The 27,940-nt window shown below is 42.6% G+C and overlaps 1 protein-coding gene across 14 annotated transcripts in view; it reads left to right on the top strand.

Moving 5' to 3' along the window:
• The window catches only part of cacna1ab (calcium channel, voltage-dependent, P/Q type, alpha 1A subunit, b), a 122,286-nt gene that overhangs the window by 10,058 nt on the left and 84,288 nt on the right, over nucleotides 1-27,940 (top strand). For all 14 annotated transcript variants that reach the window (XM_084373863.1, XM_084373871.1, XM_084373875.1 and 11 more), the window contains exons 2-3: nucleotides 21,757-21,863; nucleotides 22,217-22,356. In XM_084373863.1, coding sequence (XP_084229989.1) covers nucleotides 21,757-21,863; nucleotides 22,217-22,356 — 247 coding nt within the window. The remainder of the gene's footprint in view (nucleotides 1-21,756; nucleotides 21,864-22,216; nucleotides 22,357-27,940) is intronic.

Raw genomic sequence — 27,940 nt, forward strand, 5'->3', positions numbered from 1 at the left:
TGGGTGGGCTTCTATATTTGTAGACCGTCTCATCTCCTGCTCACTTGTCTGCAACTCAGGTGTCCAAAATACGTCTTAGTCATCTCCTTCTTGGTCAGAATGCGTTATTCATTTTATATTTATACTCAAATCTGTGTTAGTAGCAATCAGAAATGGTGACCAGTTATTGGTTTGGGTGAACCAACAATTTGTTCCTGCCTTGCTCATTAGCATCTTGGTGGAACATGCAAAAGCTTCCCTTCTGGACAGACTTTCAGTTTATTTATACTCTGGACAGTCTGCAGTGGAGAGAGACAAGGCGAACCGGGAGAGAACGAGCGTGTTATGAAATGAAGCGAACAGTACACGATGTCCTAAAATGTTTATTTGAACAAAATTCCACACACTGTAAATGCTCTAAGTTGGTGTGTTAGAGGAAGAGTACAACGTTCATTTTGGACACAGCTGTAGTTTTCCATCGACAGTTCAGGAATTAATAATAAACAATGGCACAGTTCAGCCAAAGATAAGTGATGTCCAACAGTCTATTACCGTTAATTGAAGTGGTTATTACGAATCTATAAAGTGCTCTTCACCTTCTCTCTGAGTAAGCAGACTATATCTCATTGCAACGAAACATTTTCTTTAATCAATACTCTAAAGCAGGGTGCCGGTCCACGTGTCCTGGATGATTTCATGTCCCGGACCAACAGAATAAATTCCAGTCAAGTATGACGTGTGTTTTACTTTGTGAGGCAGCTGGATTTGCGAGATCATGTGATCTTGAGGATCCATCTTGCCAAGCTTCAAGCTATGACTGGCAAGATTTCTGGCTGAACCACAGTGGTTGAACCAACTGGCGTGCTCTGAGAAACTACTTGCAGCTACAGGCTTGGTTTAGATGTGACGGCCAGCGAGAAAGGTGACTTCTTCTTTGAAGACTACAATGGCAGCACCTCAAGAGGTTAGCGTAGCTGCTATATCATCAGTAATATCAGAAGTGGACAGTATTTCTTTGAAAGTGAACTGAAGGCTTTTCTCTTCTCTTGACTGGCTTCGGTAAGAGTTTGATTTACCAGCTGCCTCCGAAGGTGGAACGCTCTCCTACTGTTGATCTGATTGGTATAATTTAGCCTGTGATAGACAGGTGGTTCGTCCAATCACCTGCCAAGTGTTTTTTGAAAGTTCCTGCCCTTTTCCCTTTCCAGATGGTTCTGCTTAACAACCACCTGGCGTGTCCGGTTTATCTGCATTTACCGAGCTTGAAAACAATTTACCGATGTTGTGCATCACCAACCCAAAGCATCTGTATCTGATGACCTGGGAAGGAGATTTATCAATCATCTACCATTCTCCTGCAATTCAAATTGTGCTTAAAGAGAAATATTTTCACATCATGACCAGAGAGATTTTAATATATAAGACTCCATCTGGTTGTTCTGGTTCAGAAACCCTGATTTTAATTGTAAAAATTACTCATTAGAATAAAAATTGTCATCTTACAGACATCAATGAGTTAGTTTGCTATTCTAATATAATCTGGTGATGTTAAAATGTGACCTTAATGTTGTTCAAATGTATTATGTGTCAGGATAAACTCCTTGATGAACACCACCTTGTTTTCCAGTGAGTTGTCTACAACATAACGTTTATGGCTGATATGCTTAGTTGAAGTGGAACAGCAGACAGCTCTCCCCCCTTAGTGGTAGTATTGTTTGCAGTCAAACAGTTTTGATGAAAGTGGAACTGCAGATATATTTTTGAACCTCAACAGTGTAGGATTTGAACCAGCAACCATTTATTCATACATTACTGACAGGATATAAGGAATTGGGGAGGGTGAATTTTATGGTGCAGGGAGGAAAACGAGGGGCCGTCCCCCACCTCCATCCTCCCGCCCGTCTGCTTCTAATAGTTATTTTGCCAAAGTAATGAATGGTGGTGTCGGGAAATGATCACCTTAATGATCGTAATTATTGTAATTGAGCTGCAATAGAACATTATTCGAGGTTTCAGATAGATAAGGAGTGGAGCGGTGTGTGTTTGTGATGCGAGGGGTTGTGTAAGGACAGGAGGAGACGACGTAGCGAGCGAGAATATTACCAAAAAAAAAGAAAAAAAGAAAAGACTATCGATGCTCTCAGCTGCTCATCTTCCTCTCATTTATCTGTTCTCTTCCTGACTGAGCTCGCTCTCCCCTCCCTCCTCCATCTCTTCCTCTTCTTACACCCCTCTCAGCTCTCTTCTGTTTTGCTCTCCACACCCCCCCCCTCTCCATTTTACTCTGCCTGCCGTCGACTGCAGTGAGCAGAGCAGATCGAGGAGAGAGGCAGGAAAAGAGATATGCAGAGAGAAAAAGAGAGGAATATGCAGCGGAGGGGAGGCGGAGGAGAGGAATGAAAGAGTAGTGACAGGCTCAGTGTGTGTTTGATCTGAGCTGGTTTCCTCCCCCCTTCAGCCCAGGGCGCCTCTCCCCAGAAACAGGGCCAAGTGCAGGCATCTGAATATGTGTGTGTGTGTGTGTCGACACTACAGTCCGTGTGGGTAACTGTGTGTGTAGGTGTGATTGCTGCTCTCGTGTGTGCGTTTCCTCTTGTTTGTGTATGTGTGTGTGTGAGAGCTTGGCGAGCGAGTGTATATCAAAAGCTAATTTGAAGCTTGTTTTTGCAGTGCAGTCCCCAGCTGCTATAGGCTATTCTTTCCGTTACCCAACATGCCTTGCTGTGGCTAACTGGGGGAATAGGAGTGTGATCTATCTATCTATCTATCTATCTATCTATCTATCTATCCGGAAATATGTCAAAATTGCCTATCACGGGGCACCATAGTAGGTCAGTCGGTAGAGCATACGTCCCACGTACAGAGGCTTTGTCCTGACTTCAGCGGTCCAGAGTTCGAGTCCGACCTGCGGCCCTCTCTCAGCCCATTTCCTGTCATCTCTCCAAGCTATCTTATGACTAAAGCCAAAAAAAAAATTGCTCATGATAGTTTCCCAGAGTCCAAAGCAGGGGTAGACCGATTATCATCCCTGGCCAATTATCAGGCTGATAATGGCTTCAGTATCAGTGATTTTTCTGTCAGTTTATCGATAAGATAAACTAATTTTAAAATGTGCTGCTTTGGCTCTGGTGCAACATCCTTTCACACAATGTCCTGTCCATAACAGTATCTGGTTGATGCTGATGTTGACACGTCACAATTAATATCCTATAAACACTAAATAATATGAATCTGTGAAGTAAATAGTAAGTAAATGTGTTAAATAAATGTAGTGGAGAAGTATAAAGTAACAGAAAATTTAAATACTTGAGTACAGTATTTGAGTAAATTGTACTTACATATAAGGCTCATTTCATCACTGGTTGTTTGTACTTTTACTGCAAATGACCATTGGTCCCAAATATCAGTTTTCAGTCTCCTTGATTCCTAATAATCTGTATCAGCCCTGAAAAAGCTATATCGGTTGACCCCTGCTCCAGCGTGACGTCTTCAAAGTGCTTCTTTTGTCCAGCCAGCGGTCCAAAGCCCAAAGACTCTTCATTTACTGTCAAAAATGACAAAGAAAAGCAGCAAATCCTCACATATGAGAAGCTGGAACCAATCCATTTATCGACTTAGCGTCGCAGCCCTAATCATAACCAGGATTAAGAACAAAAGCAACGCATATCAACGTCAGGGTCAAGAAATAATTGAAAGTCGTAGAAAAAATCTAAATAATCAGCTATATTGTTAATGTAACCGATAATGTTATTGTTGGAATACGTTTGCTTTTCTTCTCACATGACGAGCTGTGACACACATGCCTGAATATACAGTATATACTGTATAGTACAAGACAGAAAAGATGGCAGATGGTGTGTGATCTCACCTCATATTTCCAGGTGAAAATCTATTTAATTAACTCCCCAGTTTGTCAACAATGGGTGGAGTAAATATCGTAGCGACAGGTGCGACGACACCCTTTCAGAAGCCAACTGATAAACTGAAGACGACTCCAGGCTATGATAAGTTGGTTTTGGTGCTCGGAGGGTCCCAGGTTTGTTATTGAACAGTTGGCAGGGATTCAGTATCTTGCTCAAGTGCACGTATGCAAGTAGCCTGGATGCTACAAGATGAGACTGAACCGTTGAAGGACGAGTCTTATTATTAACGAGAAGACGTTCAATTGAGCTAAAAAAAACTTCTTCTTCTAAAAGAAGATTTAACATAAAGATGGACAGTGCCTCTCCATTTCCTTGGTGTATAAAAGCAGTGTTTCCCACACATATGCTTCACTTGGGCGGTATGTCCAGATATAGTAGTGGCTGGTAGTATATGTGGCGACCCATCTTAGTATTTTATCGGCTACTTTTATTATTTTTTATTCCTCAGAGAGAAAGATGCCCCCGCTTCCTCTACCGTCTAAAGATGCTCTGCAGACAGTAACCTCAGTTTTGGAGACACCCCTGATGTCTCACTGTACAAGTAGTGAAACTTAAAAAGCCTCTCTTCTCATCAAACTTTAATCTTGAGAACATGTAAGAAATAAAAAAGTCGTTTTCCTCCTTTTGGTCGGAGCAGCCGTTCGGTCCGCGTTGTGCAGACTGAACACGGTGCCAGCTGATCGTCCAGGTTGAGCTGACTTGGACACTGCAGCATCAGCAGCCTGACAATCAGTCTGCCACGTTAGTGTGTCACTTGGCCAAGCCATGGGATTGGCCCTGTCACTCTGAGAGGGTGGGCCTGGGGGTCACTCGCGGCTGTCAGTCAGCGGGGCCCCGAGGCAAAGATGCTGAGGAGGATGAGTGGATAACTGAGAGGAGGAGAGTCGAGCTGTGACAGAGGAACGAAGACGAGGGAGGAGGACGGATGGATAAAGTGACACGACACTTTAATTAGGTAAAGGCTAGCGAGGGCTTTCAGGGAGGATTTTATGGCGTGTGATGGGGTCAGACCAATATAATGGTTTGCCAATAAAGAGGGGTGGTTTAGGCTTTTAGTTAAATACTGGGCAGTGTTGGTGTTTCTCTCCGACCACAACTGTAAAACCTGAGACGGAATGATATTTTTTTTACAGACCTTAATTATTCATGTCATCTTCCCAATATTCAGTTTTAGAGCTGAAGCAATTCAGAACAAAGAAAGTTGATTTATTATTCCGTCAATCAGAGAATTAACAAATCAGTTGCGATCATTTGAAACTAAACATTATTTACGAGCCTTTTTTCCAGAGCTGCATGACATCAACATCAGCTGAGAGCTCCATGAGATGCAAATGAAAGCAATGAAAAAAGCTAAATATTTGCTGGTTCGAGCCTAAAAAAATGAGAATTTGCTGCTTCTCTTCATTTAATATCATTGAAATTGAAAATATTCATGCTTTGGGCTTTTGGTTGGAAAAAAAAAGCAATTAAAAGACTTGTTAAGCTTGTTTTTGTTGACAGTTCATGGACTAAATTATTAATGAATTCATCAAAAAAAGTAATCAATTGATCGTCAATACTAAAAATGATTTTTAGTTGTCGCCCGAAAGCTTTTGTAAATAAATCCAGCCTTTTCTGGTATTAAATCGGTGACTTCAGAAGATGCAACCTTCAAAAAAATATGAATTAAAGAGGTTTTAAAGGAGAGTTTTAGTGTCATCAACTGCTACTATCAAAACCGATCAGACGTCCACCCATAGTGACCAAATTCATTGATTTGTATGCGTCTTTTGTGTTTGACATGAAGGTTATTCTGTAGTTTCTCTCTATCTGACCGGTCAGAAGAGGAGGAGGAGGAGAGTTGTTGTGTTCAGCATCAGTAGCTGTTTGTCTGCTCCTCCTTCCTGACCCCGGCTGATGACCTCTCACTGGTCCTGGAGGGGAAGGAGAGGTCAAACAAGTGTCCGTCTGAACACTGTCAGCCACAACACAAAGCAGCAGAGACACTGTTCTTCTGTTTAGAAACTTAGTAGGGATAACTCAATCTTTTTGGCTTAACATACATTTTAAACAGTGATTTTTCAACATTTAATCAATTAATTGTCAACTTTTGAATTAATTGCCGGCTAGTTTGACAATCGATTTTGTCAAAATTGTCTGATTCCAGCTTCTTATATGTTAATATTCTCTGGATTCTTTACTCCTTTATGAAAGTAAACTGAACATGTTACATCTTACTGGACATCAAACTAACATACTTGTCAGGGTTTATCAGTTACAGTTTGGTCATTTGGTCACTAAACATAATGTTATATTTTTTATTTTTTTCAAAATACTGCCATTTCTAATCCAGTATAGTGAAATATCAACTGCTTAGTTCCTTTAAAGTCCCTTTTAAAATAAAGTCAAGCTCTGGAAAACAGTAGCAATTTATTTCCCTATCAAATTAAGAAGGCATGAACTGTGAAATGACAGGAGATTAAAATAAAACAATAACTGCACCCAATGTAAGAAGACTTAAATGTATCTGATAACATGGGTGAAGCATAAACTGGAAGACTCATATATCTCACTATATTCCATGTCAAGATATTGTGTGTGAGAGTTTCGTACCTGATTAGAGTTCACAGCATCAGTCTGGACTGTCTCAGTCGTGTCCGCACATGGACTCTTATCTCAGTCTATCAGCAGGCCTGCTACATTAGCCCGGGTCGCAACGTCAATACAGCCTCAGATCTCCGGGTCAAAGGTTGTGTGTTTGAACCAGAGAGGACGAGACGTCGATGTCATTAAGTCTCCCAGGGCTCGTCCAATCGCAGAGCTGCTCTGTGGCCACAGTAGAGAGGAGTGATGAGAGGTAGACGGATGTGAATGAGGGCATATTTGACAAACTGAGGTCAGGAGAGGGTGAAATATGGACGAGAAAATAATATTCTGCAACATTTTTATATACAGTCTTCTTTATATCAGCGTCCCTACATCAGTGTTAAACCATTAAAATACTCAGAAGAGCAGTCATTTTGATTTAACACCTTTCTTATCATAGTGTGACAACATCGAGGGCATTAGTATGGGTTCTCTCACTCAGCTAGAACAAACTGTTTCACTTAACCTTAAACCATCCTCAGTAATTCCCCTCATATAAGGCCTGTCACGATTATTATTTGTGTTGGACGTATTGTATATTGTCTCGAGCTCTGTCGGCAAAAATTGCATGTTAACACGACAGACAATATCTCGAGGTCATATACATATATTGACCAGGTGTGTACAATTCCACAAGATATAAACTTAGACATACATTTTCCCAGATGTAACAACACCTGTGTCATAGATTACAGTGGTTCTGCAAACCCGACATTTCCTACTGCCGCAGCTTCACATTAAAAGCGTTTAACGGGCAAAACACGAGTTGACCTTTATGTTGAAATGGCTTGGAAATGCGTCTACATAGAAAAACAGATCATTTCCAGCATTCTTTGACAGCGGATCGGTTTGAAATATGTCAGGAAGTAGCTTTATAAAATCTGTTGGAGTGACAGGCTGCGCACCGCCAACTTCTCAGTGAGGTAACCAACTCCTTTCCCTCATTAATGTCAGGATCTCTGTTCACATTGGGCTTCAAGCTGTATAACATCGGTAACATGACAAGCATGGCGAGCCTAATAAGTACCATAAGTCAGAAGTTATCGTGACGGTCCTACCTAGCATTTACCAAGAACAGGAATAAGCTTGAAAAATATAATATATAAAAAAAACATAATTATGAATATAAGTGTATAATTACCAACTAATTACTAAGAATCGTGTTCCTACCACCCAGCATGGACAGATCAAACACTGGCTCTAGATAGGGACTTTTTGCGTTTTTCTTGGCCACCGTAGAGAAGGGTGAGATGTGGGGTGTCCAGCTTGTTGCAATCTGCAACTTCACCATTTAATGGCAGTTAATCCTGCAAACTGAACCTTTTTTAAAGTCATTGTTGTCCCATTAGATGCTTGAGACCTCATGATATGATATGAATTTGTGGCATCGGTCAACAAGTTTGAGTGATTTCTAGAATTCCAGATGTTTTCATGTCACCAGTAACTCCCTACTCTAAAATAATACATGAGTATAAATCAGTATAATTGTCATCCATTAATACATTTATGTTTTTAGTCCGCGGATACAGTCGCTGTTAGATAGTCGACTCAGAACATGAGCAGTGAAAGCCGCAGACAGAGAACTTGACTCATTGCAGTGACAGGGAGACCTCGCCTTCTGTTAATGTGACTATTCAGAATCTGGCATGAAGAATTGGAAGAAAAACCACCGCTGATTTCCACCACGGTGGTCCAGAATGAGGGAGTGTATGTGTGTGTGTGTGTGTGTGTGTGGAGAGAAATCTGTGTGTATGTAAAACTACCAAGAGAGTATGTGTTAGGAGAAGGTGGAAAAAAAAAGGAGACAGAGAGGAGAGGACATAATTATAATTACAGTCTTTAATCCTCTGGACACACACACACACACACACACACAGTCGTATACACACACTAGGCGAGCTTTTAATTAACTATTTGGCGACAGGGGATTCTGGTATTGGGCTAATTATTTGAACCACACATCCCTGCACTCGTCTCCTCCTCTCAAACGCTTCCAGAGAGGCAGACAGGTATTCGGCACTTTGAGCTCACCTGGTAATTGAAAGGTTTTTGCGTGGAGATCTGTTCGCTGCGAAATCCCCTTGAAGCTGAAGTCAAAATCATCGGGACGGGCGAGGCGAGCTGAAGTTAGGCTTCTTTTCTGCCGCAGACTTATCCACAGTGTAATACGGATTTAGTGTTAAAGGAGGACAAGGAGGCAGAATAACCGGCTGTCGTCTCCTTATTAAAAGGTTTTTAAGGCTCCCGCGACTTTTATCTGCAGGAGCTATTCAGCCCAGGTTTAACATGGTCGAATCCTGAGAGGGATTTTGTTTGCAGGAAGGGTTTACAATAGAAATACAATATTAAACCCTGCAGAGCAGCCGGCATTACCAGAAAACCAGAACCAGACGCCATTACAAGCAAACAGCTCACCATATCACTGTTTTTACTGTGTACACTACGTTTAACTGAGAGACAATGAATGGATGAGCTGCAGCAATTAGTTGATTAATTGATTAGTGGATAAAAAGAAAACAATCAGCTATTTTGATAAACGATTAAAGACATTTTTAAAGCAAAATGACAAACATTTGCTGGTTCCAGCTTTTTAAAGTTTAGAATTTCTTATTTCATTATTGTGAAAATAATCATCAGATTCACTGATAATGAAAATAATCAATAGGAAATGTGCTTTTTTTAGTCTCATGCCCATATGTTTCAGTTTTTCTTCATTAAATATGTGAAGAATACATTTCCATTTCTAAGTTTTGTTTTATGTTACACACAGTTTCATCCATTATGCTCTGTGTTAAAGTTCATCAACAGGTCTAAGTTTAAAATAGATACATTTTTTTCCCCATTTTATGGTCATAAATAGCAACCTTAGTGATTTATGCCGAGGTGTTTAGAGATTAAATTTGCATTAAGTGATTTTTTTTACCACTATTGTAGGAGCCAGAAAAACTTGAATTTTAACATCTTAGGCTGCTGGATGTTGGACTTTCTTCATCAACCACTGGATGACTTATTATAATGATATTAAAATTATTATTTGTTCGCTTGACATGACTGCCAAGAGAAGCAAAATGATGAGTCAAGGAGACTAAAAGCTTCAGAGATTGGTGTTGATTTCCAGAATCTAGAATTTAACATGTTATTTAGCTGGTTTACGTCGACTCTTCCTGCCTTTCGACGGTTATGTTGGTCCTAAAGAGGCTACTAACATAACCGAACGTCATCAGTGTTCGTTTCAGCAGAGTGTTTTTAGTGTCCCTTTAACTACATGATCACGGTTTAAATGATTGGAATGAAATAGTTTACATTTTTTGAAGCAGTGAAACACGTAATAGTGCTGCGTGAAGATACTGAATATTACATGTAGGACAGAGATAATTTCAGTCGGGTAAACATCGAATATCCGTCTTCATCAGTGTACGTGGATAAGTGTCTGTGGGTGTATGTTTCACACGTCTGATTGTGAGTATGCATAAATGTGTCTTGTGTGGGAGTGTGTATGCATGTGCGTGTGTGTGTGTGTGTGTGTGTGTGTGTGTGTGTGTTTGCCGGTGGAAGCAGCAGTCAGGTGGATGCAGTCTGTTTCTAAATCAGATCTCTGTGTGTGATTCACTGGGTTGATGAGTCACCACAGCAGCACGGGCACAACCACCCTTGTCTTCCAATACACCCCCCTAACAAATGCACACACACACACAACCACACACACACACACACACACACACATGCATATACATATTTAGTACTGTGTAACGATTGGCTTGCCGTGTTTGTTTCCAACTCTACATGTATTTGCCGTCTTTGTGTGTGTTTCATACGTATGCTTGCTTTTGTATTGGAGGTAGCGTATGTGTGCAGGTGTGTGAGTGTGAGTGTGTGTGTGTGTGTGTGTGTGTGTGTGTGTGTGTGTGTGTGCTTGTGTGTACTAAAGTGTACTAAATAATGGGATAGTGCTCCGTTCTGCAGATGTGATTTGGTGACTAATGTAGAAGCTGCTGATGTCATGTGTTTGCTTCTCCTCGCTGCTGAACTCCTCATTTCCTGGACATTCATCATTTATCAGCCAATCATGATGCACACACACACACACACACACACTCACACACACACACACAAGCACGAGTACACTCATTATCTATACACCAGCTCAGGGATGCAGGCAAGTACAATATACAGGATATAAGCTGTAAGCATCATAAGAAGTTGCTTGTATCTAAGTGACTGTGACGAATGAGGAGGAGCAGAAAGATGCACAGAGGAGAGGAAGCAAAAGGAAAAAAAAAAGGGAAGGAGGAATCATGTGATGGATGTGTGAGTCAACAAAGCAGCGAACAAGAAAGCGGCTGAGAATGTGTGAAATCAAACTAGTAACAGTAGAAGTAGTACTACTAGTAACATGTATCCACGTTGTGTAACCTCCGTCTGCTTCAGACAGCTGAGCGTAACCAGATCGTATCGATCGGAGTGTCACGCACACATGGATCCTCCGACCGGCCGGCGTTTACATGTGTAGTCAGATTGAATTGGGATCAAGTAAAAGTGCTTAACAGCAGGATTGTTCTGGAGAAAAAAATACACTTTATCAGCCAAAAGCTGCAGAGCAAAGAGCGACACATCCAAACACCGACTGTGTTTACATGGAGTCCTATAATCCGACTATTGACCTGATTCTTTAAAAAAAGACTTATTTAGTTTCTTTCATATTCTCCACATTCATGTATGCATCAGAGCAGAGACTGGTGAATGTCTGAAGATGATCCATACACGTTTTGTTACAACATCAGTGTCTAAGTCTTGATTTTAACTCCAAATTCTGTTTTGCATTATTGTCAACCGTTGTCTCAAACAGTGAAACAGTGGCAGTTTAATTTTCAGCCTTTAAATCCGTCTGGATTTCAACAGCTCAGCCTCAGAATACTTTTACTACTTCTAATACTTTTGAACCCGTTGTTAAATATCGTGTGCCTCTCTGATTCATGTCTTGTCACCCTCAGCTGAATGCATGTTGTAAACGTGTACAGCAGCACCTCCGTCCTCAGAGTGTTCATCATCTTCTGGAGAGTTTAACGTGAAATGTGTGAGTAAGTGCATATTTGTGTGTGTGTGTGTGTGTACATGAGTGTGTGTACGTGTGTTCAGCAAGTGACAGGGGAGGAGGGGATGTTCAGAGATTTGTGGCTAAGGTGAACGTTGCCTCTGTGTGTGTGTGTGTGTGTGTGTGTGTACGCGAGAGAGAAGACAGAATACTCGGTCATCAGTTCTCTTGACAGTTTTACGGCTGCTGAGCTAGCAGGACGCCGTGGGATGTTAGTTAGCCCACCTCTTCACACATCAGACGTGTGTGTGTGTGTGTGTGTGTGTGTGTGTGCTTGACTATGTTGGATGCCGATTCCTCCGACCGACTCTCCATTGACATTCCATCACACCTCATTGACTTTGACTCAGCCCGGTTGACCCGTAGGACAGAACATTAACCCGTGTACTGCATGTCTGAGACGTTATAATGTAGATTTGGACTGTGATTGATTAAATGTTACCTTGAGTCTCAACTGAGATTACTTAATCACAAAAAAAAAAAACCATCATCCATTAAAGTTCAGCAGACGCAGCAGCAACAATTATCATGTCATGTCATGTGATTTGTGTTAGCTATCAGAAGCATTCCCATCCAGAATTATTTATATTGTGTTGGTTGAAAGGCATTGTGGGTATTGCAGGATTTCACAATTTCAAGTGAAGGTAGGCAGGATTGTTTGATTGTCAAGTCAAAGTGAAAACACCAGCAGGTATCAATGAAAATGACGGTTTGATCAACATTTACATTGATGTTGGTATCAGTGCACCTCCATGTGTCTCCTTTGCTTTACCAATAAATGCTAGATTATCTAATTCTGGTGAAGCTTAGCTGCTTAGCCTATTGTGACACAGGATTGGTGTCTTCACTCTTGAATACCGTTTTTTGGGTATTCAATGAAGCCAACACAACATCTCCTTCCGTCAGCGGTCAACTTTGATTCATCGGTGAGCATCTGTAGCCCTAATTTTTGCTTTATCTCGCTCCGTTGACACTTAGTTGGTCCTCGACGGCGGAGCCCATCAGTGTCGCTGTAGTGTCCATGATTTCACCCATTTGGTGATGTCTCCTTATTTTTCACCTGCGCCTCTTCACCAGTGCCGTTTGCAACTTTTCTTCAGACATATTCTTGATTAGAAGCGACTGTATTAGTGAGAGACATGTTTAAAAATCCTGCATTATCAAAACACTGGTCCGTACATCTGCAGTCCTGAGTCGAGAACGTATCGTTGGAAGCCAACATCGCTGCTTTTAATTAAATCCCATTAATCGCTGACCCCTGACGAGACGCAGTCGAGGGCAGAGACGCTCCGCTGCTTCTGTTTTCCTGCTGAAACATCCGGCGCTGCCATTTAGACGATCCACTTGGTATTTTCATGTTGGAACCAACAGTTTAGCTGGTGGCTCACTGAGCATGCTCCAGGCTCACACACACACACACACACAAACACACACACACACACACACACACACACACACATTTATGCACACACACATTGCAGCTGCTTCAGCAGAACTAAAATGGAGATGGTACATGTAGCCGTGTGTGTGTGTGTGTGTGTGTGTGTGTGTGTGTGTGTGTGTGTGTGTGTGTGTCTGAGCCGCTCCTTGTCTGCTGACAGTAACCTACTTTTTATGGAGCCCACTCACTCAGAATGATAAAAATACTGCAATTCCCCCCTCCTCTTCCTCCTGCTGTCGGTCCGTCCATCCATCTTTTCTTCCACCTTTTCCTCACCTCATCACTCCCTCCATCTCTTCCTCTTCACGTCCACCTTCCTTCCTTTTTTCTCCCTCTCTCTTCCTGCATCGCTCCATCTTCCCCTCCATCTAGCTTTCTTCTTTATGTCCTTTACTTCTCTTTTTTTTTTACCTCTGTATATCTTTTGTTCCTTCCCTTCATCCATACATCCATCATTCTTTACCCTTTATTGCCCTCCTTCCTTCCTACAACCGGCTTTTCCTCCGACTCCCTTTCTTTGTCGCTTCTCTTTTCCTTCCCTACTTTTTTCTTTTCCCCTCTTCTTTTTCCACTTCTCTCTCCTATACTTAAGCCTTCACCCATCTCATCTTCTTTTATTCTACTTCCTTCTTCTCATTTTTACCTCTTTTCTCCTTTATTTCGTCTTTCACTTCTTCCCGTCCCGGCTGAGGAGATGCTGATGTGTCAGCCGTCGGCCTGCCTGAGTTAAGGCTGTATGACGGAGGGAGGGAAAGAGAGAGAAGGATGGAAAAAGAGGGATGGAAAAGAACGGTGGAGAGTATCTTCAGGCACAAGTGGTTCAGATTAGGAGGAAGGATAGTACGAGAAAGAGATGGAGGGAAGATTAAGAGGGAAAGATGGTGGAGAGATGTGATGCCTGTGGCTGGATGAGATGATTCGGGTTAGAAGTGGAGCTGCTGGAGATTTGTACTTAAGATGAAAGATGCATTTGGGGGATTTAGTTAGATTCAACATCTGATATTCAACAATTTTAAATAATGATAAATACAATTATTAAATGAAATAAAGCCTTCTTCTTCTTTCAGTCTTTTAGTTTGATTGCTCCACTGGTTAACAGAACAGCAAATGCCTCAAAAACAGAAAAAGTGGTCATCATAAGAGCCCGAAACTTTTTGTCCTCTGCAGCCGGTAAATTTACCAGCCGCCATATTTAATAATTCACAAGACGACTGGATTGTTAAAATAGAACAGGACTCCAGATGACGGATGACCTACAAAAGAAGCTGCTCGGGCAGAGTTACCTGCCAGAGCGAAGATCAGCAAAGCAGTGGTGGCTGCTGGGAGTTTTATATGAAAGTTGAAAAGGGAGATTATAACTTTTTGGTTAGGTTTAGGAAAACATTGTGGTTGGGGTAAAAATAACTACGTAGTAAGTGTAACTAGATTACATAAGAAATGTTGTGACGTTATGAATGTGACCTACAGACTTTTTGCTTCATCAACTACTCATTACTTCCTCTTTTGCAGCTGTTGTAATTGCTACGGCCGCTAGTGGGCTAACAAGAAATGCAAATATGGGTCGTAATAAGCTGCTTTCATTGTGGAGCTATATGGTCATTTTTCTGATGAGGACAGGCTGTTAAATTCCCATGGTGGTAATTACAATCTGATCTAATGTGATGTAATCTTATCTAATCTAATCTAATCTAATCTGTCCTTGTAGACTGAATTAAAGTGAACAAACCACAGGAGAAAACTGGAAACAATCAAACATCCTGAAGACATTTTTGAGTGACGGGGGGAAAAAAAATAAAAAAATGCCAAAAATATGATTCAGGATATGAAAAATCTGAGAGAAAATGAACAAACACACAAAAAGTCACAACAAGAAAATAAACTTTTCATCCTCTGCTTCCGGTAAACCAGCCGCCACATTTAATTATTCAATTTCAAAATAGAAGAGGACGACTTCAGTGTTTCCTTTGTCGTTGTGAAGTGGGCGTTTGAACCATGAAGCCCAAACTGAAGCCATGATCTGAGCCGGTTCAGCAGTTATACAGTGTGTATTATGATATGTGTGCGTTTGTGTGTGTGTGTGTGTGTGTGTGTGTGTGTGTACACAGCTGTCACACCCTAGAGATGAGACTCTTTCCTTGAGTTGCATCATAGAAGATGCTGCAAGTGTTACTGTGTGTGTGTGTGTGTGTGTGTGTGTGAACAGTTTCTTTTGTGTACCTATGCATGTGTGTTTTGATTTGTGTGTGAGTCGGCGTGTGTTTGTGTGAGGTTTCCATTCAGTTTTGAAAATGGTGGCTACAATGGCTCAGCCCAGCGAGAGAGGAGGGAGTGATGGACTGTTTTGTGTGTGTGTGTGTGTGTGTGTTTGTGTGTTTGTGTGTGTGTGTGTGTGTGTGTGTGTGTGTGTGTGCTACAGAAGCAAGAGAGTGAATCTATGCAGTTCTCATTACCAGCCTGCGAAGTGGCACAGCAGATATTCGGCAGAAAAAAAAACAAGCTTCTTCCACAAATCAAAAAGAGCTGGGGTCAGGGGAAAGAGAGGGAGGGAGGGAGGCAGGGAGAGAGGGAGAGAGACGCACCCTTTTATCTTTCACATGTCTATATATAGCGGTTCATGGAGGAGAAGGAGTGGAGCGGGATGGGAGGGAGAAGGAAGGGAAGTGGAGGTAGAGCAGGAGAGGATGGAGAGAAGGCAAGATGGCTGAATAAGAGCAGACAAGAAGGAAACATGTAGAGCGATTTTGAGGGAGTGTTTAGACCTGAGAGATGAAGAGGAGGCAGATGGATGGATGAACAGGAGAGGGGAGGTAGAAGGACGGTGAGAGACGAAGATGAAACTTCTCTCTGGGTCGTGGCCACAAATGCAAAAAGCTGCAGGACACAGCCAGAAAATACACAACTGAAATTAAATAAAATCAATGAGGCGTCGTGTTGGTTCGGGCTGAAGTCGTGCTTGTATTGGCCGATCGCAATCATTGGCTCTGTGTGTCAAGTCACTCATAATCAGGTTAATACAGGTGTTCAGCAACAGACACTATAACCTGACACCTGCCACTCCAGAGCCACAACTTCCTACTTTAATTGATTCAACCAGGATCGTGTTTATTAAAGGGACAGGTCATCCAAAATAAAAAAAATACGCTGTTTTCCATCTAGATTGTTGTTGGTTGTCGAGTTTTGGAGATATCGACCGTATCTGTCTGTCTTCTCTTGAATATACTGTCACACTACAGACTAGGGGTACTACTACTACTGCGATATACTGGTATTGATGATAATCGCAATATTTAAAAATGAAATATTTGACATTGTGCTGTTGATACTCATATGATTATATCGTGTAAATAATCCAGCACCTATTAAATCTTTTGTTTGCTTCAGTTCTAGCTTTGTCACAGTAGTTATCATATCATTATCGTGAATTATTTGGCCACGATTATCGTATAGTGAAATTTTGATATCGTTACTGCCCCACTACAGGAACCTGTATGGACAAAAAGCAGTCGTCTTTCTGCGATTACTTAACACAAATCACAGGTGGCTGCAGTTCGGTGTGGTGGTGTTCTACTTGTGACCACACCCAGCTGTGATCTACAGATTGCACTAAAACACAATGAATAAAGCGCTGTAGCACTAAAGATCATTCAACATCTGCTGCACGTACATGGCAGCACGTGCAAAATGATTAAACTCGCCATGGATGGAAGTTTGACGGCTGCTTCATCTTGCACTGAATCTCCAAAATGTCTTTTTACATTGACTATTTCGCACATTTGTGTCTTCTCTCATTTTCACTTCACGTTCAGTCTCAACACACCTGAAGAATTTGCATACAGAGTTCAAATTTGTAAGATGTTTGACTGCGTATGTACCTGTTTTTCATGCTATTTCTCGGCTCTGCATGTTTGCGAAGCAGGATGGAGGGAGGGTGAGGGAGAGGGATGGAGAGAGAGAGCGAGTGCTTGCGTCACTCCCATAAAGGAACTGACTCTTGCTGAGTCGAGTGCTACACAGTTTCATTTATTTGATAAAGCTTCATTTGGTGTGATTTAAAATCTCCCCCCTCATCAGGCTCGGCTCCCCTAAAGCACAGCCTCAGCGCCACGCCAAAATGCCTCATCAGCTGAAAACGCACTCACAAACACACTTGGGTGAACACACACACACACAGCCTGCGTATACACACTCACACAGACAAGCAAACTGGTACACAAGGACATTTTTCACAGGATGGCTTGGACAGGAGCTTATTTAAATAGGTGTGGGTAGTTCTGTGGAGGTTTGGGCTTGTGGTGTGTAGACAGAGGAGGGACTTTTTAGATACTTAGTGTACTCAAGTTCTTCACCACAGTAGGAGCTAGTGCAACATTAAGCTGGGAACATTGGGACCAGTGGTTTTTGTCCGAGTGAGCAATTTTGTATCATTGTGGACGTTTTTTTTTTATTTTGGTACTTAAAAAATGAATATTTGTCTTCGAATTAGAAATAAATTAATTGAATGTATCAGGAACTACACTACGTAGAAGTATGTGGACATTATAAGCCATACATTTAGTTTTGTGATAATGCATACCTGATTCAGAGATTATAATAAATAAAGCGTGAGGGTTTGAGACGCTGAGACTAATGCTGTGTTCAGACCAAACGCGAAGAAAATATTGGCACTGCGTTACTTGCACGAGTTTGATCGTGTGGTTTTAAATTTTTTATTGCGTCTACTTGCGCAGGTAACGCGATGTCTCTGTGATCTGACTGCAAAAAATGGATCAGAAGGGCGCCGAATTAACAACATCATAATGCCAGCTTGTAAAAAGCCTGAATTCACGCTTCGTCAGGTCTGTCGGCCAGACGACAAGTCAACAACAACAAAATGCTTGTTCCCTGAATGGAATTTCGGATCGATAAGACCTACGGGTGCGCTGTGCTGAGACGTATTTCCCGAACTTACCGGGTAGTCATACTTCCCTCCACAGCACGTCCTCGGTACGAGTGGATGTGTTATCGTACAGCTCTGGCTGTCCGCAAACGGCCACGATTAGTGATTATTATTAGTGACGTGCTTGCTCCAGTTATAAAGCAAAGACTGTGGACGATTTGTTTAAGTTGTTTAATGCTGCTGGACTGTGGGTTTCTTTGACGAGATGTGACGTTATGCACGTTCTGTAGTGCCTCATCTCAGTGCCCTCGTCCCGGGGCCGAGCTGGGCCCCAGGGGGACCGAGGCAATGACGTTTCAGCTCGGACCTCGCTAATCACAAAATCCCCGGGAAGACGGAGGGTTTGAGTCTGTGTAACAGCAGTTTTGATGCTTAAAGGGTCAGTTCAGTAAATGACTCCTAGTGGTATGCAGCCATTTTGAAACTTTGAGGCTTGTGCATAAATATCAACCGTCTCTCTCTCTGTAATAAGTTAATACACTTGCTGGCAGAAACAGAGTGTGTGTGTGAGTGTTATACACAATAAAGGAAATATTGCTGATGTGGATATTTCTTTTCTTCCTGTGTGTGTGTGTGTGTGTGTGTGTGTAGCATTACCTACACGTATCAGTGCATTAGTTGGTGTAATAACGCCTGCGTGTGTGTTTGCAATTGTTCATACTGTTTGCATACATGCATTTGTGTGTGTGTTTAATTGTTTGAGTAGCCGCCTGCAGTGGAGAGAAGAGATAAAGAGTGAAAGGAGGAGGACAGACAGTGTGTGTGTGTGTGTGTGTGTGTGTGTGTGTGTGTGTGTGTGTGTGTGTGTGTGTGTGTGTGTGTGTGATGTGAGGTCAGTGTATTTGGCAGGGCGGTCCTTGTTTGTGGCCATCAGAAAGCCATTTTAATTAACGAGAGAGGAGCACACGCGCACACATTTTTTGCAGCGCTCACCAATAACACTGGTGCCAAAAATTTATGCTCTCTAATTGCTTCCGATTTCAATCTAATCTTTCTTTCTCGCTCAAAAAAAGGAGGAGCGGAGTGAAGTGGGAGACAGAAAGGGAGGAGAAAAAAGAGGAAAGTGAAAAATATAGAGGGGAGGCCAATGAGGGATGGGAGGAAGACAAGAAAGTACAGGACAAGAAGCGTAGACTTACAGTTTGATGTCAGCTGGAGGAAGAAGGGGAGGAGGCGAAGGAGTAAGAGAAAGATGGAGGACATAACAAAGGAAGAAACTATGAGAGGAAAAGCGTGAGAGGAAGAAAGGCAAGTCAATAAAGAGAAGAAGAAGAAGAAGAAAGGGAGAGAAAAACAGAAAGATAGACGACAAAACACAGAAAGAGCGAAAGATCGCGACAGATATAGAGAGAGACTGCAGGGAGGTGAAGAGATGGGAGGAAACAAGAGAGAGAGGAACACACACACACACACATAGAGGGAGTGTTACCTCCTGCTTTCAGCAGGTTGTTAGGCCAGCAGAGTGTGTGTCTGCTGAATAATAGATGGTGTAGCAGGCTAGCATGTAGTCTGAAGACACACACACACACACACAAGCATCTGTGGCTGCATAAGGTTACTGTAAATTGATTTGCAACTAAATCCAGCCAGTTGTTCATACTACAGTTACATATAATGAAAAAAAAACAAACACGGGCCGACGGTTTAAACTCGTGCACATACAGTAACATACATCCTGCAGGAAGAACCACAGACTGGCCACAGGGCCGGTCCGCCCACAGGATGGCACTACGTTAGCAATGTGCACCGTCAGATATATTACATGAGATTACATATTACATTATAAAAAGCTGATTTAAACCACTCTAAAGCTTGAATGTTTTTGCTTTCCAGTCTGAACTCGGTGAAGTAACTTCTCGAGGAAGTCTCACAGACGTTCACGCCCTCGTCAAGACTCAAGTTCTTAATCGTGTGACGGGTTCTTGTCTCTACAGCTCGTCCAGAAAAAGAGAAAACAAAGATTGACATGATGCTGTGTGTATCGTATTATCTATCGTAGTGTTTTGCAGCCCAGTCGCTGGACTCAAATGTCGGCATTGTATGTTTCTCCAAAAAAAAAGAGAAATCTATATGAGTTGACTGTTTGAAGCCATTCATGCAGCCGTCTTTCTAAAAAAGCTGGTATTTTAACCCAAAGCATGATCTGCCCAAACCTAACCAGAACCTGAACCATTTATTATTCTGGTGACTGGGCTGGAATATTAAGAGCCTACCGCCCACATGACTCTAATAAACAGCACAATCATACTGACAGTTGCTCTTTTGTTAACTGAATCGCACAAAACTCATCTAACACATTAAAAAAACTGTGAAATAGCTTCATAACAGTTTTTATGAAATATATTAGGAAAGAAGACTTTCACAGTTTGAGTCAGAACGCTTTTTTGTGCTCTTCAAGCACGTTTCTGTGTGTGTGTGTGTGTGTGTGTGTGTGTGTGTGTGTCTGTGTCTGCCAGCCAGCATGTGCAGTGTAGTTCAGCCTCGTCTTGTTAGTGTGTACTCCTCAGACCGACCTGTCTGATCCTCTCACATCAACCAGCAGCCTCTTATCCCTCACACACACACACACACACACACACACACACACAGGGGCCGTCCTCCGGCCATAGTGTCAATGTCAACGTTGCATCTGGTAAACACGACAATAGATACGTACTCCGACCACACACACACACACACACACAGACGCACACACATATACGGGCTAACAGGATAATGACTGGCCAATTAGGCACAGGCTTGATCTGTCTGGATGTATCCAGTCATCTTAGCCCCTCCAGCGGCCATTACTCAGGCATGGACACACACACACACACACACACACACACACACACACACACACACACACCACAACACATACAAACGCACTTGACTGGATGGAGCGCTGTGAAAAGCTGGCTGCTCCACCAGGCGACCCCTGTGAGTCAGCCCGTATGTGTGTGTGTGTGTGTGTGTGTGTGTGTGTGTGTGTGTGTGTGTGTGTGTGTGTGTGTGTGTGTGTGTGTGTGTGTGTGTGTGTGTGTGTGTGTGTGTGTGTGTGTGTGTGAAGGATTTTTTTCCCGACGAACAGCTTTGATAAACTGACCATTTTACAGTTTAAATGTAATAACACCAGTCATAGCTGCTGCTCGTCTGTTGCGTCAGGCTGCAGGATGATGTGGTGTGCTCACACAGGCGACCGAGCCTTCGTGGTTTGTCCGTGTTTTTTCAGGAAACTTGACGTGTCCGAGTCTGACAAACATAATAATGAGCAGCTTCCAGTGAATTATAAGCCACATACAGCAGCGACATGCATATGAATGGACCACAACAGTGTGAAATCAAAGTCAACTTCAAGTTCAGGCAGACTTAACTTTAACTGTATTTACAAAGACCTTAAAACAGACAGATGGGTCACAGTGACCCAAAAAGAGATGCAAAAAACAAATAGAACAAAAAGAATAAGACCAATAAAAAGTCCTATTACATCATTTTTTATGACTGAATTGAACTTTGAACTTTAACATAAGAGAATAAAATGTTATAATGTCGTTATTTTTATTACAATTCCACCTTTATTGGACAGTTTGACATTAGGAAACAGAATAAATATACGGAGAGAGACGGCAAGAGAGTAGAAAATGTCACAAAGGTTGTTGGACGGATACTTTTTCTCCAGTGTGAATGTTTATAGCGAGTATGTATATGACATGCATATGAAGTGTGTGTGTGTTTCTGTGTGCTACTTGTGCTGTTGATGTCGGCCTTAACTCCTGCTGCACTCCATTTGAATGGATGATCCTCACCACCATCATTGCAAACTGCATCGTCCTGGCTCTGGAGCAGCATCTTCCTGATGGAGACAAGACGCCTCTGTCTGAACGACTGGTAACATACAGTACACACACACACACACACACACACACACACACACACACACACACACACACACACACACACACACACAGATAAGTAGTATTTTTCTGTTTATCTGATTTAAAAAAAAGATATTGTTAAATAAATGAAAAATAAGTAAATGATTTTAAAAATGCACTTCTTTGGCTCTGATGCAGCATGCAATCTACAAAGTAACTAGTAACTCTCCTCTCCTCTCCTCTCCTCTCCTCTCCTCTCTCCCCCTCTCCTCTCCTCTCCTCTCCTCTCCTCTCCTCTCTCCTCACCTCTCTCCTCTCCTCTCCTCTCCTCTCCTCTCCTCTCCTCTCCTCTCCTCCCCCCTGCAGGAGGACACAGAGCCCTACTTCATAGCCATCTTCTGTTTTGAGTCGGGGATAAAGATCCTGGCTCTGGGTTTTGCGTTACATAAGGGCTCGTACCTGAGGAACGGCTGGAACGTCATGGACTTCGTGGTCGTGCTCACCGGGTCAGTTATTCTTGTTATTCTACCTCTTTCTCTTATTTAGTTTGATTTCTACTTTACTTTTTTACTTTCAGTATTTCTTTTCTTTATGTCTTTATTTCCTGCAGGAAATCCAATATTCAGATTTTTTCTATTGTGTTTCTACTTCTATGTCTTTACTTGTTGTTGTCCGCGTGGTGCCTAATGTGTACCTCGCTGTGGATACCGAAATGTGTAGGATGTGTTTCCATGGATACCTGCTCCAGTTAGTCGGGGCAGTCAGGTTGAGGCTGTTTCCTCTCAGACTCTCGACTGAATAGTTTTGGAAGCACCACACGCAAACACGAGTGAATCTGTTCTTCTGCGACTGTGCGACTTCAAACAGGTTCCTCTTCATCCTTAAATGTGACGGAGGAAGATTTATTGATATTGATTATTTTACGTCTGTATATTTTAAATATTAGGAGAAGATATGTTGCAGATGTTGTGTGATTTAAATATGGCCACCTGAGGGAGGGAGATGGTAAAAAGATATAGTGTTCGTCAAGGGGGACAGACAGATACAAGACACAGATACACACATATATACAGTGAATCCAACAATATAACCAAAGTGTTTTTACATTAAATCCTCACTCCGAATCTGTGTTTATCCTGCAGTAGCATGACTTCCTGTCTTTTTCTGATCTTGAACACACACACAGACACAGCCAGAGGTCTGGTTTGACAAGGTGTGCCTGTGTGATCAGGGCCACTCCCCCTCGGTCGCTATCCTCCTTTAATGAGGACACACACACACACACACACACACACACACACACACACACACACAGGCTGGATCAGAGCAGCACTGCAGGGAGCAGCAAACAGGGCAAAGTGAAATGTCACTTCTCCGAGAGATGGGGGGAGCTGGGTTGTTGTTATGGCGATAGCTGAGAGAGTGGTAGAGTTTCCCCTCTCTCTCTCTCTCTCTCTCTCTCTCTCTCTCTCTCTCTCTCTCTCTCTCTCTCTGTAAATATCTTATTCATGATTGTTGACACACAACAAGTCAGTATTGATCAAGACATACACCGACGGAGAACCAGTGTTTTGTTTCGCTTAGAGCTTTAATTTTCGGGGGGATGATCATCCCCCGCCCTCGCACAGCTTTCTTTATGTTGCTACTTTATGTTTGTTTAGGTTCAGTTTTATGTTACTCTCTTGTCAGACTTCTGTGCTCACGGTCTGCTGAGGTTTAGGCACAAAAACCACCTGGTGAGGGTGAGGAAAACATTGTGGTTGGGCTTAAAATAGTCAACCTGTTTTGGGGCTGGAAATGTCCCCAGGTCTCCTTTTAAAAAAACACCAGTTTTATCACCACAAAGACAGCTGGAGATGGTCCGACCAGCTTTGGGTTATCTCCCCGACAGAATCGTGACAAATAACGCCACCACCTCCTGACGATGCGGACGTGATGTGCTACGTTTGGTACAAATGTCAACCTGGGACATTTCTGTGGTTTGCAGAAACGTTAGCTGTTAACATTATATATCTGGGCGACAGGACTTGAATTTACAAGATCATGTGAGAGTCCAGCCTGGTTTTGTGTCATTTCTTGTCAAAGACAAGAAACAGACATTATTGCCGAACATTTCTACGCCAACATATCGCCCAACCCTAACGAAGGTACAGTAGGCAGAAAGGGAAGTGAAGGTAATGAGAAGAAAAATTAAATATCTAATTTCTTCATCCCTCCTGTAGATAGATAGATAGATAGATAGATAGATAGATAGATAGATAGATAGTATACACAGATAAATAGGCAGAGAGACAGAGGAAGCCCTGCGAGGGAGATGAAGCCTCCTCTTGCCTGAGCAGCAGTAGAGTGGAGCTTTACTACTGCAGCTAGATAACAGAGGGAGGAAAAAGGAGGAGGAGGTGGAAGAAGAAGAGGACACGTGACGATGTCTCTCCGTTCCCCTGGGCTCTGGATAACAGGACAGAGAGAGAGAGAGGGAATACAAGATGGGTTAGGCTGTTAAAGAAGGCGTGAGAGGGATGGAGAGCAGAGAGAGAGAGGAGGTAGAGCCAGAGGAGGAAGACCACAGGAAGGAGGGAAGAGTGATGGGCGAGGGGTGGTGGGGGGGGTTGAGAGAGGGAGGTGAGAGTGATGTATGGAGAGAGAGAGAGGGAGAGAGAGAGAGTGAGGGAGGTTTGGAGGAAGGATGGGAGGAGGAGGAGGAGGGAAGGCAACGATGGAGATGGAAGGAGGGGGGGAGGGAGAGAGAGGGAAATGAGAAAGAGCAAACGCCGAAAGGAGCACGCTCAGAGAGGGAGTGTGTGTGTGTGTGTCTGTGTGTGTGTGTGTGTGTGTGTGTGAGCGAACGCTGCAGTAACCTGCTTTTCCCTGCTCCCTATGATCAATCACTCAGCACAGCCTATATACAACACACACACACACACACACACACACACACACACACACACACACACTGCTGTTATCTTGTGGTGCACACACACACACGTACACACACAACTACTTGTGTGTATTTTTGTATTTGGGTACCGTATGTGTACACACACCATTACTATGCATGGCCTATATTGCCAATTACACTCATATTTCATGTATATATTCATATAGAACAGAGGTTGAACACACGATGGAAGAAGATAGCAGATGTTTACTTGTTTTCTTTCCTCTCTGTGTTCGACTGTGTGTGCACACACATTTTAAGACCTTGTGAGGGAAGTCATGACCTGTTTGGAGTTTGGAAATATGTTATACTAAAATAAAGCGTTAGGGTTAGGGTTAGAGAGTGAGGACGGATAAGTGATGCAAGTTCACTTACCACAAAGATTTAAATCTTAATCAAACTTTGGTGAAGCTTCTAATCTGCTGGAAACTTCCAGTGGATTCTCGTGACACATGTAAAGAGAGTAAACTCTCTCCTTTCTCTGTTTTTGGTGGCCAACATTTACATTTTGCACCAAAGATGCCCCCAAATCGAAGCAGATTACAATAAAATTATATTTTTTTGATCCAAATCTGATAATCATTTACGATTTCAATGACCCCATGACCCCTCGGTTTTGACCCGGTTTTCAGGTAGGCCTCCAAGACTAGCTTAAACCATCGTTGTTTGATCCAACACTTATAATGTGACACGTAACAAACATCCCAGCATCTATGAAGCTTCAAAGGCTTCAGACTTCCAGTTAAGTTTGATTTCCTGTGATAACAGTGTCAGTCTACCTCCCTCCTGCTTCTTCTTCTTCTCCTGCCTTGGTTTTCTGGGAGCAGTCTGTGCTTGTGCTGCGCGAGTCGTGACTGAGAAGGCTTCTGCCACAGCGCTGTGAAGTGTGCACGCATGTGTGCCGACTTCAGTCTTGGCAAACACACTGGAGAGAGACACACTTGACGAGGACAAGAATTAATGAGTGGGGAAAAAAGAGGAGAGGACACACACACACACACACACACACACACACACACACAGTGACTGGTGTATTTAGTATTCAGGGTATGACAGTCCATTGATTTTTCAGTGCCGTGCTGTGACGTCACACAGTAATCTAATCGTTTACGGGAGACTCTGGGTTCAGTCAGTCAATGAGAGGACACCATAGACGTCCCTACGACTCTTCTAATGGATGTTCACAGAGACGGTGTCCAAAAATAGACCTCTCTCTTATTCTACACATACAAAATATATATTTTAAAACAGCAAACTTTATGCTTGAACGTATGCTGTAGTTTCTCTGCCATCTGCATCCATTTTCATCAGAGTGGCAACAACTAACAACACAGAACAAAATGTGAGTTTATTCATTCACTTAGTCTGTAATGAAGATGTGAGAGCAGATGGAAATGGTGCCAGGCTGACTGGTGATCCTTTATTTCCTCATGAGATTTTGTGTCCGGTGGCCTACAAAATAGCATTGTATCATTATTCTATAGCGTTTACATCATGCTATCAACAAATGAGCTCAAACAAAAGCACATCTATTGCCAGTTTAGGTTATTTGGCCATAACCTCAAGGTTGATGATGGATGTTTGGTCTAAAGCACCAAGATGGACAGAAGCGACGGTCACTTCCTGCTTAATTTATATGTATATGATAAGCTTGCAACTGTCTTTTTTTGTAAGGAGAAGGAACAAACTGTGCAGGTGAGACAGAGAAAACACCCAAGGGGCTTGGAAATAAAGCATCTTGTCTCATCTCAAGGAAAAAAGATAGCATACTGAGTCACAAGTGAGTCTGGCAGAGATAATAAATGACATCAGAACTCAACACAGGGAGAAACAGGAACCTGTGACTCACTGCAGGGACGACGAGGGGCTGAGTTTTGCGTCAGAAACGGGTCTTAATAAAGATATTTATCAGGCTGTGTGGACTGTTAAACTTGGTCAATACAGAACATTAAGTCTGGGAGGCTCCTGAATGTGAGCGAAACACCGGCTAGCTTTGGTGTTAATCAGGTCACTTTCCAACAGCAAATCAAAATTTAATTTAACGCTGTGAATTGGTACACACAGGTGTCTCGGTAAGTACAGTGCCCCCCCTGAGAAAACACTGTATGAACACTGAGCGAGGAAATGAAGTCCAGCCCGGGAGAGAAAAAATGAGGTCACAGTCAGAGAGAGGAGAGAGAGAGTACCTGGCTGGAAATTGTCCCTTTGCCATCACTTCCATTATCATTATTACTCTGCAGTCATTTACAGGCTCATCACTCTCCTATACGTTCTCCTATACCCTCCAACTCTGTGCCCCGCAGGCTATCTGCTGCATATGAACACACACGCTCACGTAAAAGGGTATTTGGTTGCACAAGCATTGTAAAGGCTGATAACAGTCGATGAGGTAAGAGCTGGTTCAGTCGAGAACAGCTCTTGATAATAGTCAGTTGCTGTTCTGATATACAAACGTTGCAGACAAGAGGTGGAAATCGAGACATTTTGAAGTAGGGTGGCGTGCCCTCCTAGATGATACCTTTTACCCCAAACGACGATCTTCCCCTAATCCCAACCCTTGTTTTGTGTGGTTAATCGGAAGGATTGGCACGTCATCCGCACGCAAAAGACTTTGGCGTACGTACCGCACACAATTTAAAAGTCGAAAGTCTTGTTATTTGTCCGCAGCTTGAAGCAACCTCCGTTCTCGCTGGTCAACCAGCCATTTTGGAATGAAACTGTGAAATGAAGTCAGTGTCATGTCCCTTTAAACAAAAACATTTTTTGTTATAAGCCTGCTTCGGTGTGCGCTGCTTTGTGCACACCCACACACCCTTGTGAACAGAAATAGAGTCACAGACACAAACACACACCTACAGACACACAATGTGGAGGCAGCAAGGTGGTAAAGTTGGGCATTAAACCAGTTCATCATCATCATCATCATCATCATCATCACACCCACAGTCTTGACAAGCATCTGTCCTGCTAGATCGTCCTTCGTTGAAACACTTCTTCTCTACCAGCTCTGTACCTGACTCTGAGCTACAGCATCAGGTCAACTTAGCCTCACCTGCATCAAACTGCACTGGAGTCGCCACCTGATGAATCTAAATCCAATATTCGTGTCCTTGACGCTCTTTTTTTATTGTCTCCGCCAATTTATGAAAACG

This window comes from Pagrus pagrus (genome assembly GCF_965226575.1).
Source record: "Pagrus pagrus genome assembly, chromosome: 2".
In the NCBI taxonomy this organism is placed as follows: domain Eukaryota; kingdom Metazoa; phylum Chordata; class Actinopteri; order Spariformes; family Sparidae; genus Pagrus; species Pagrus pagrus.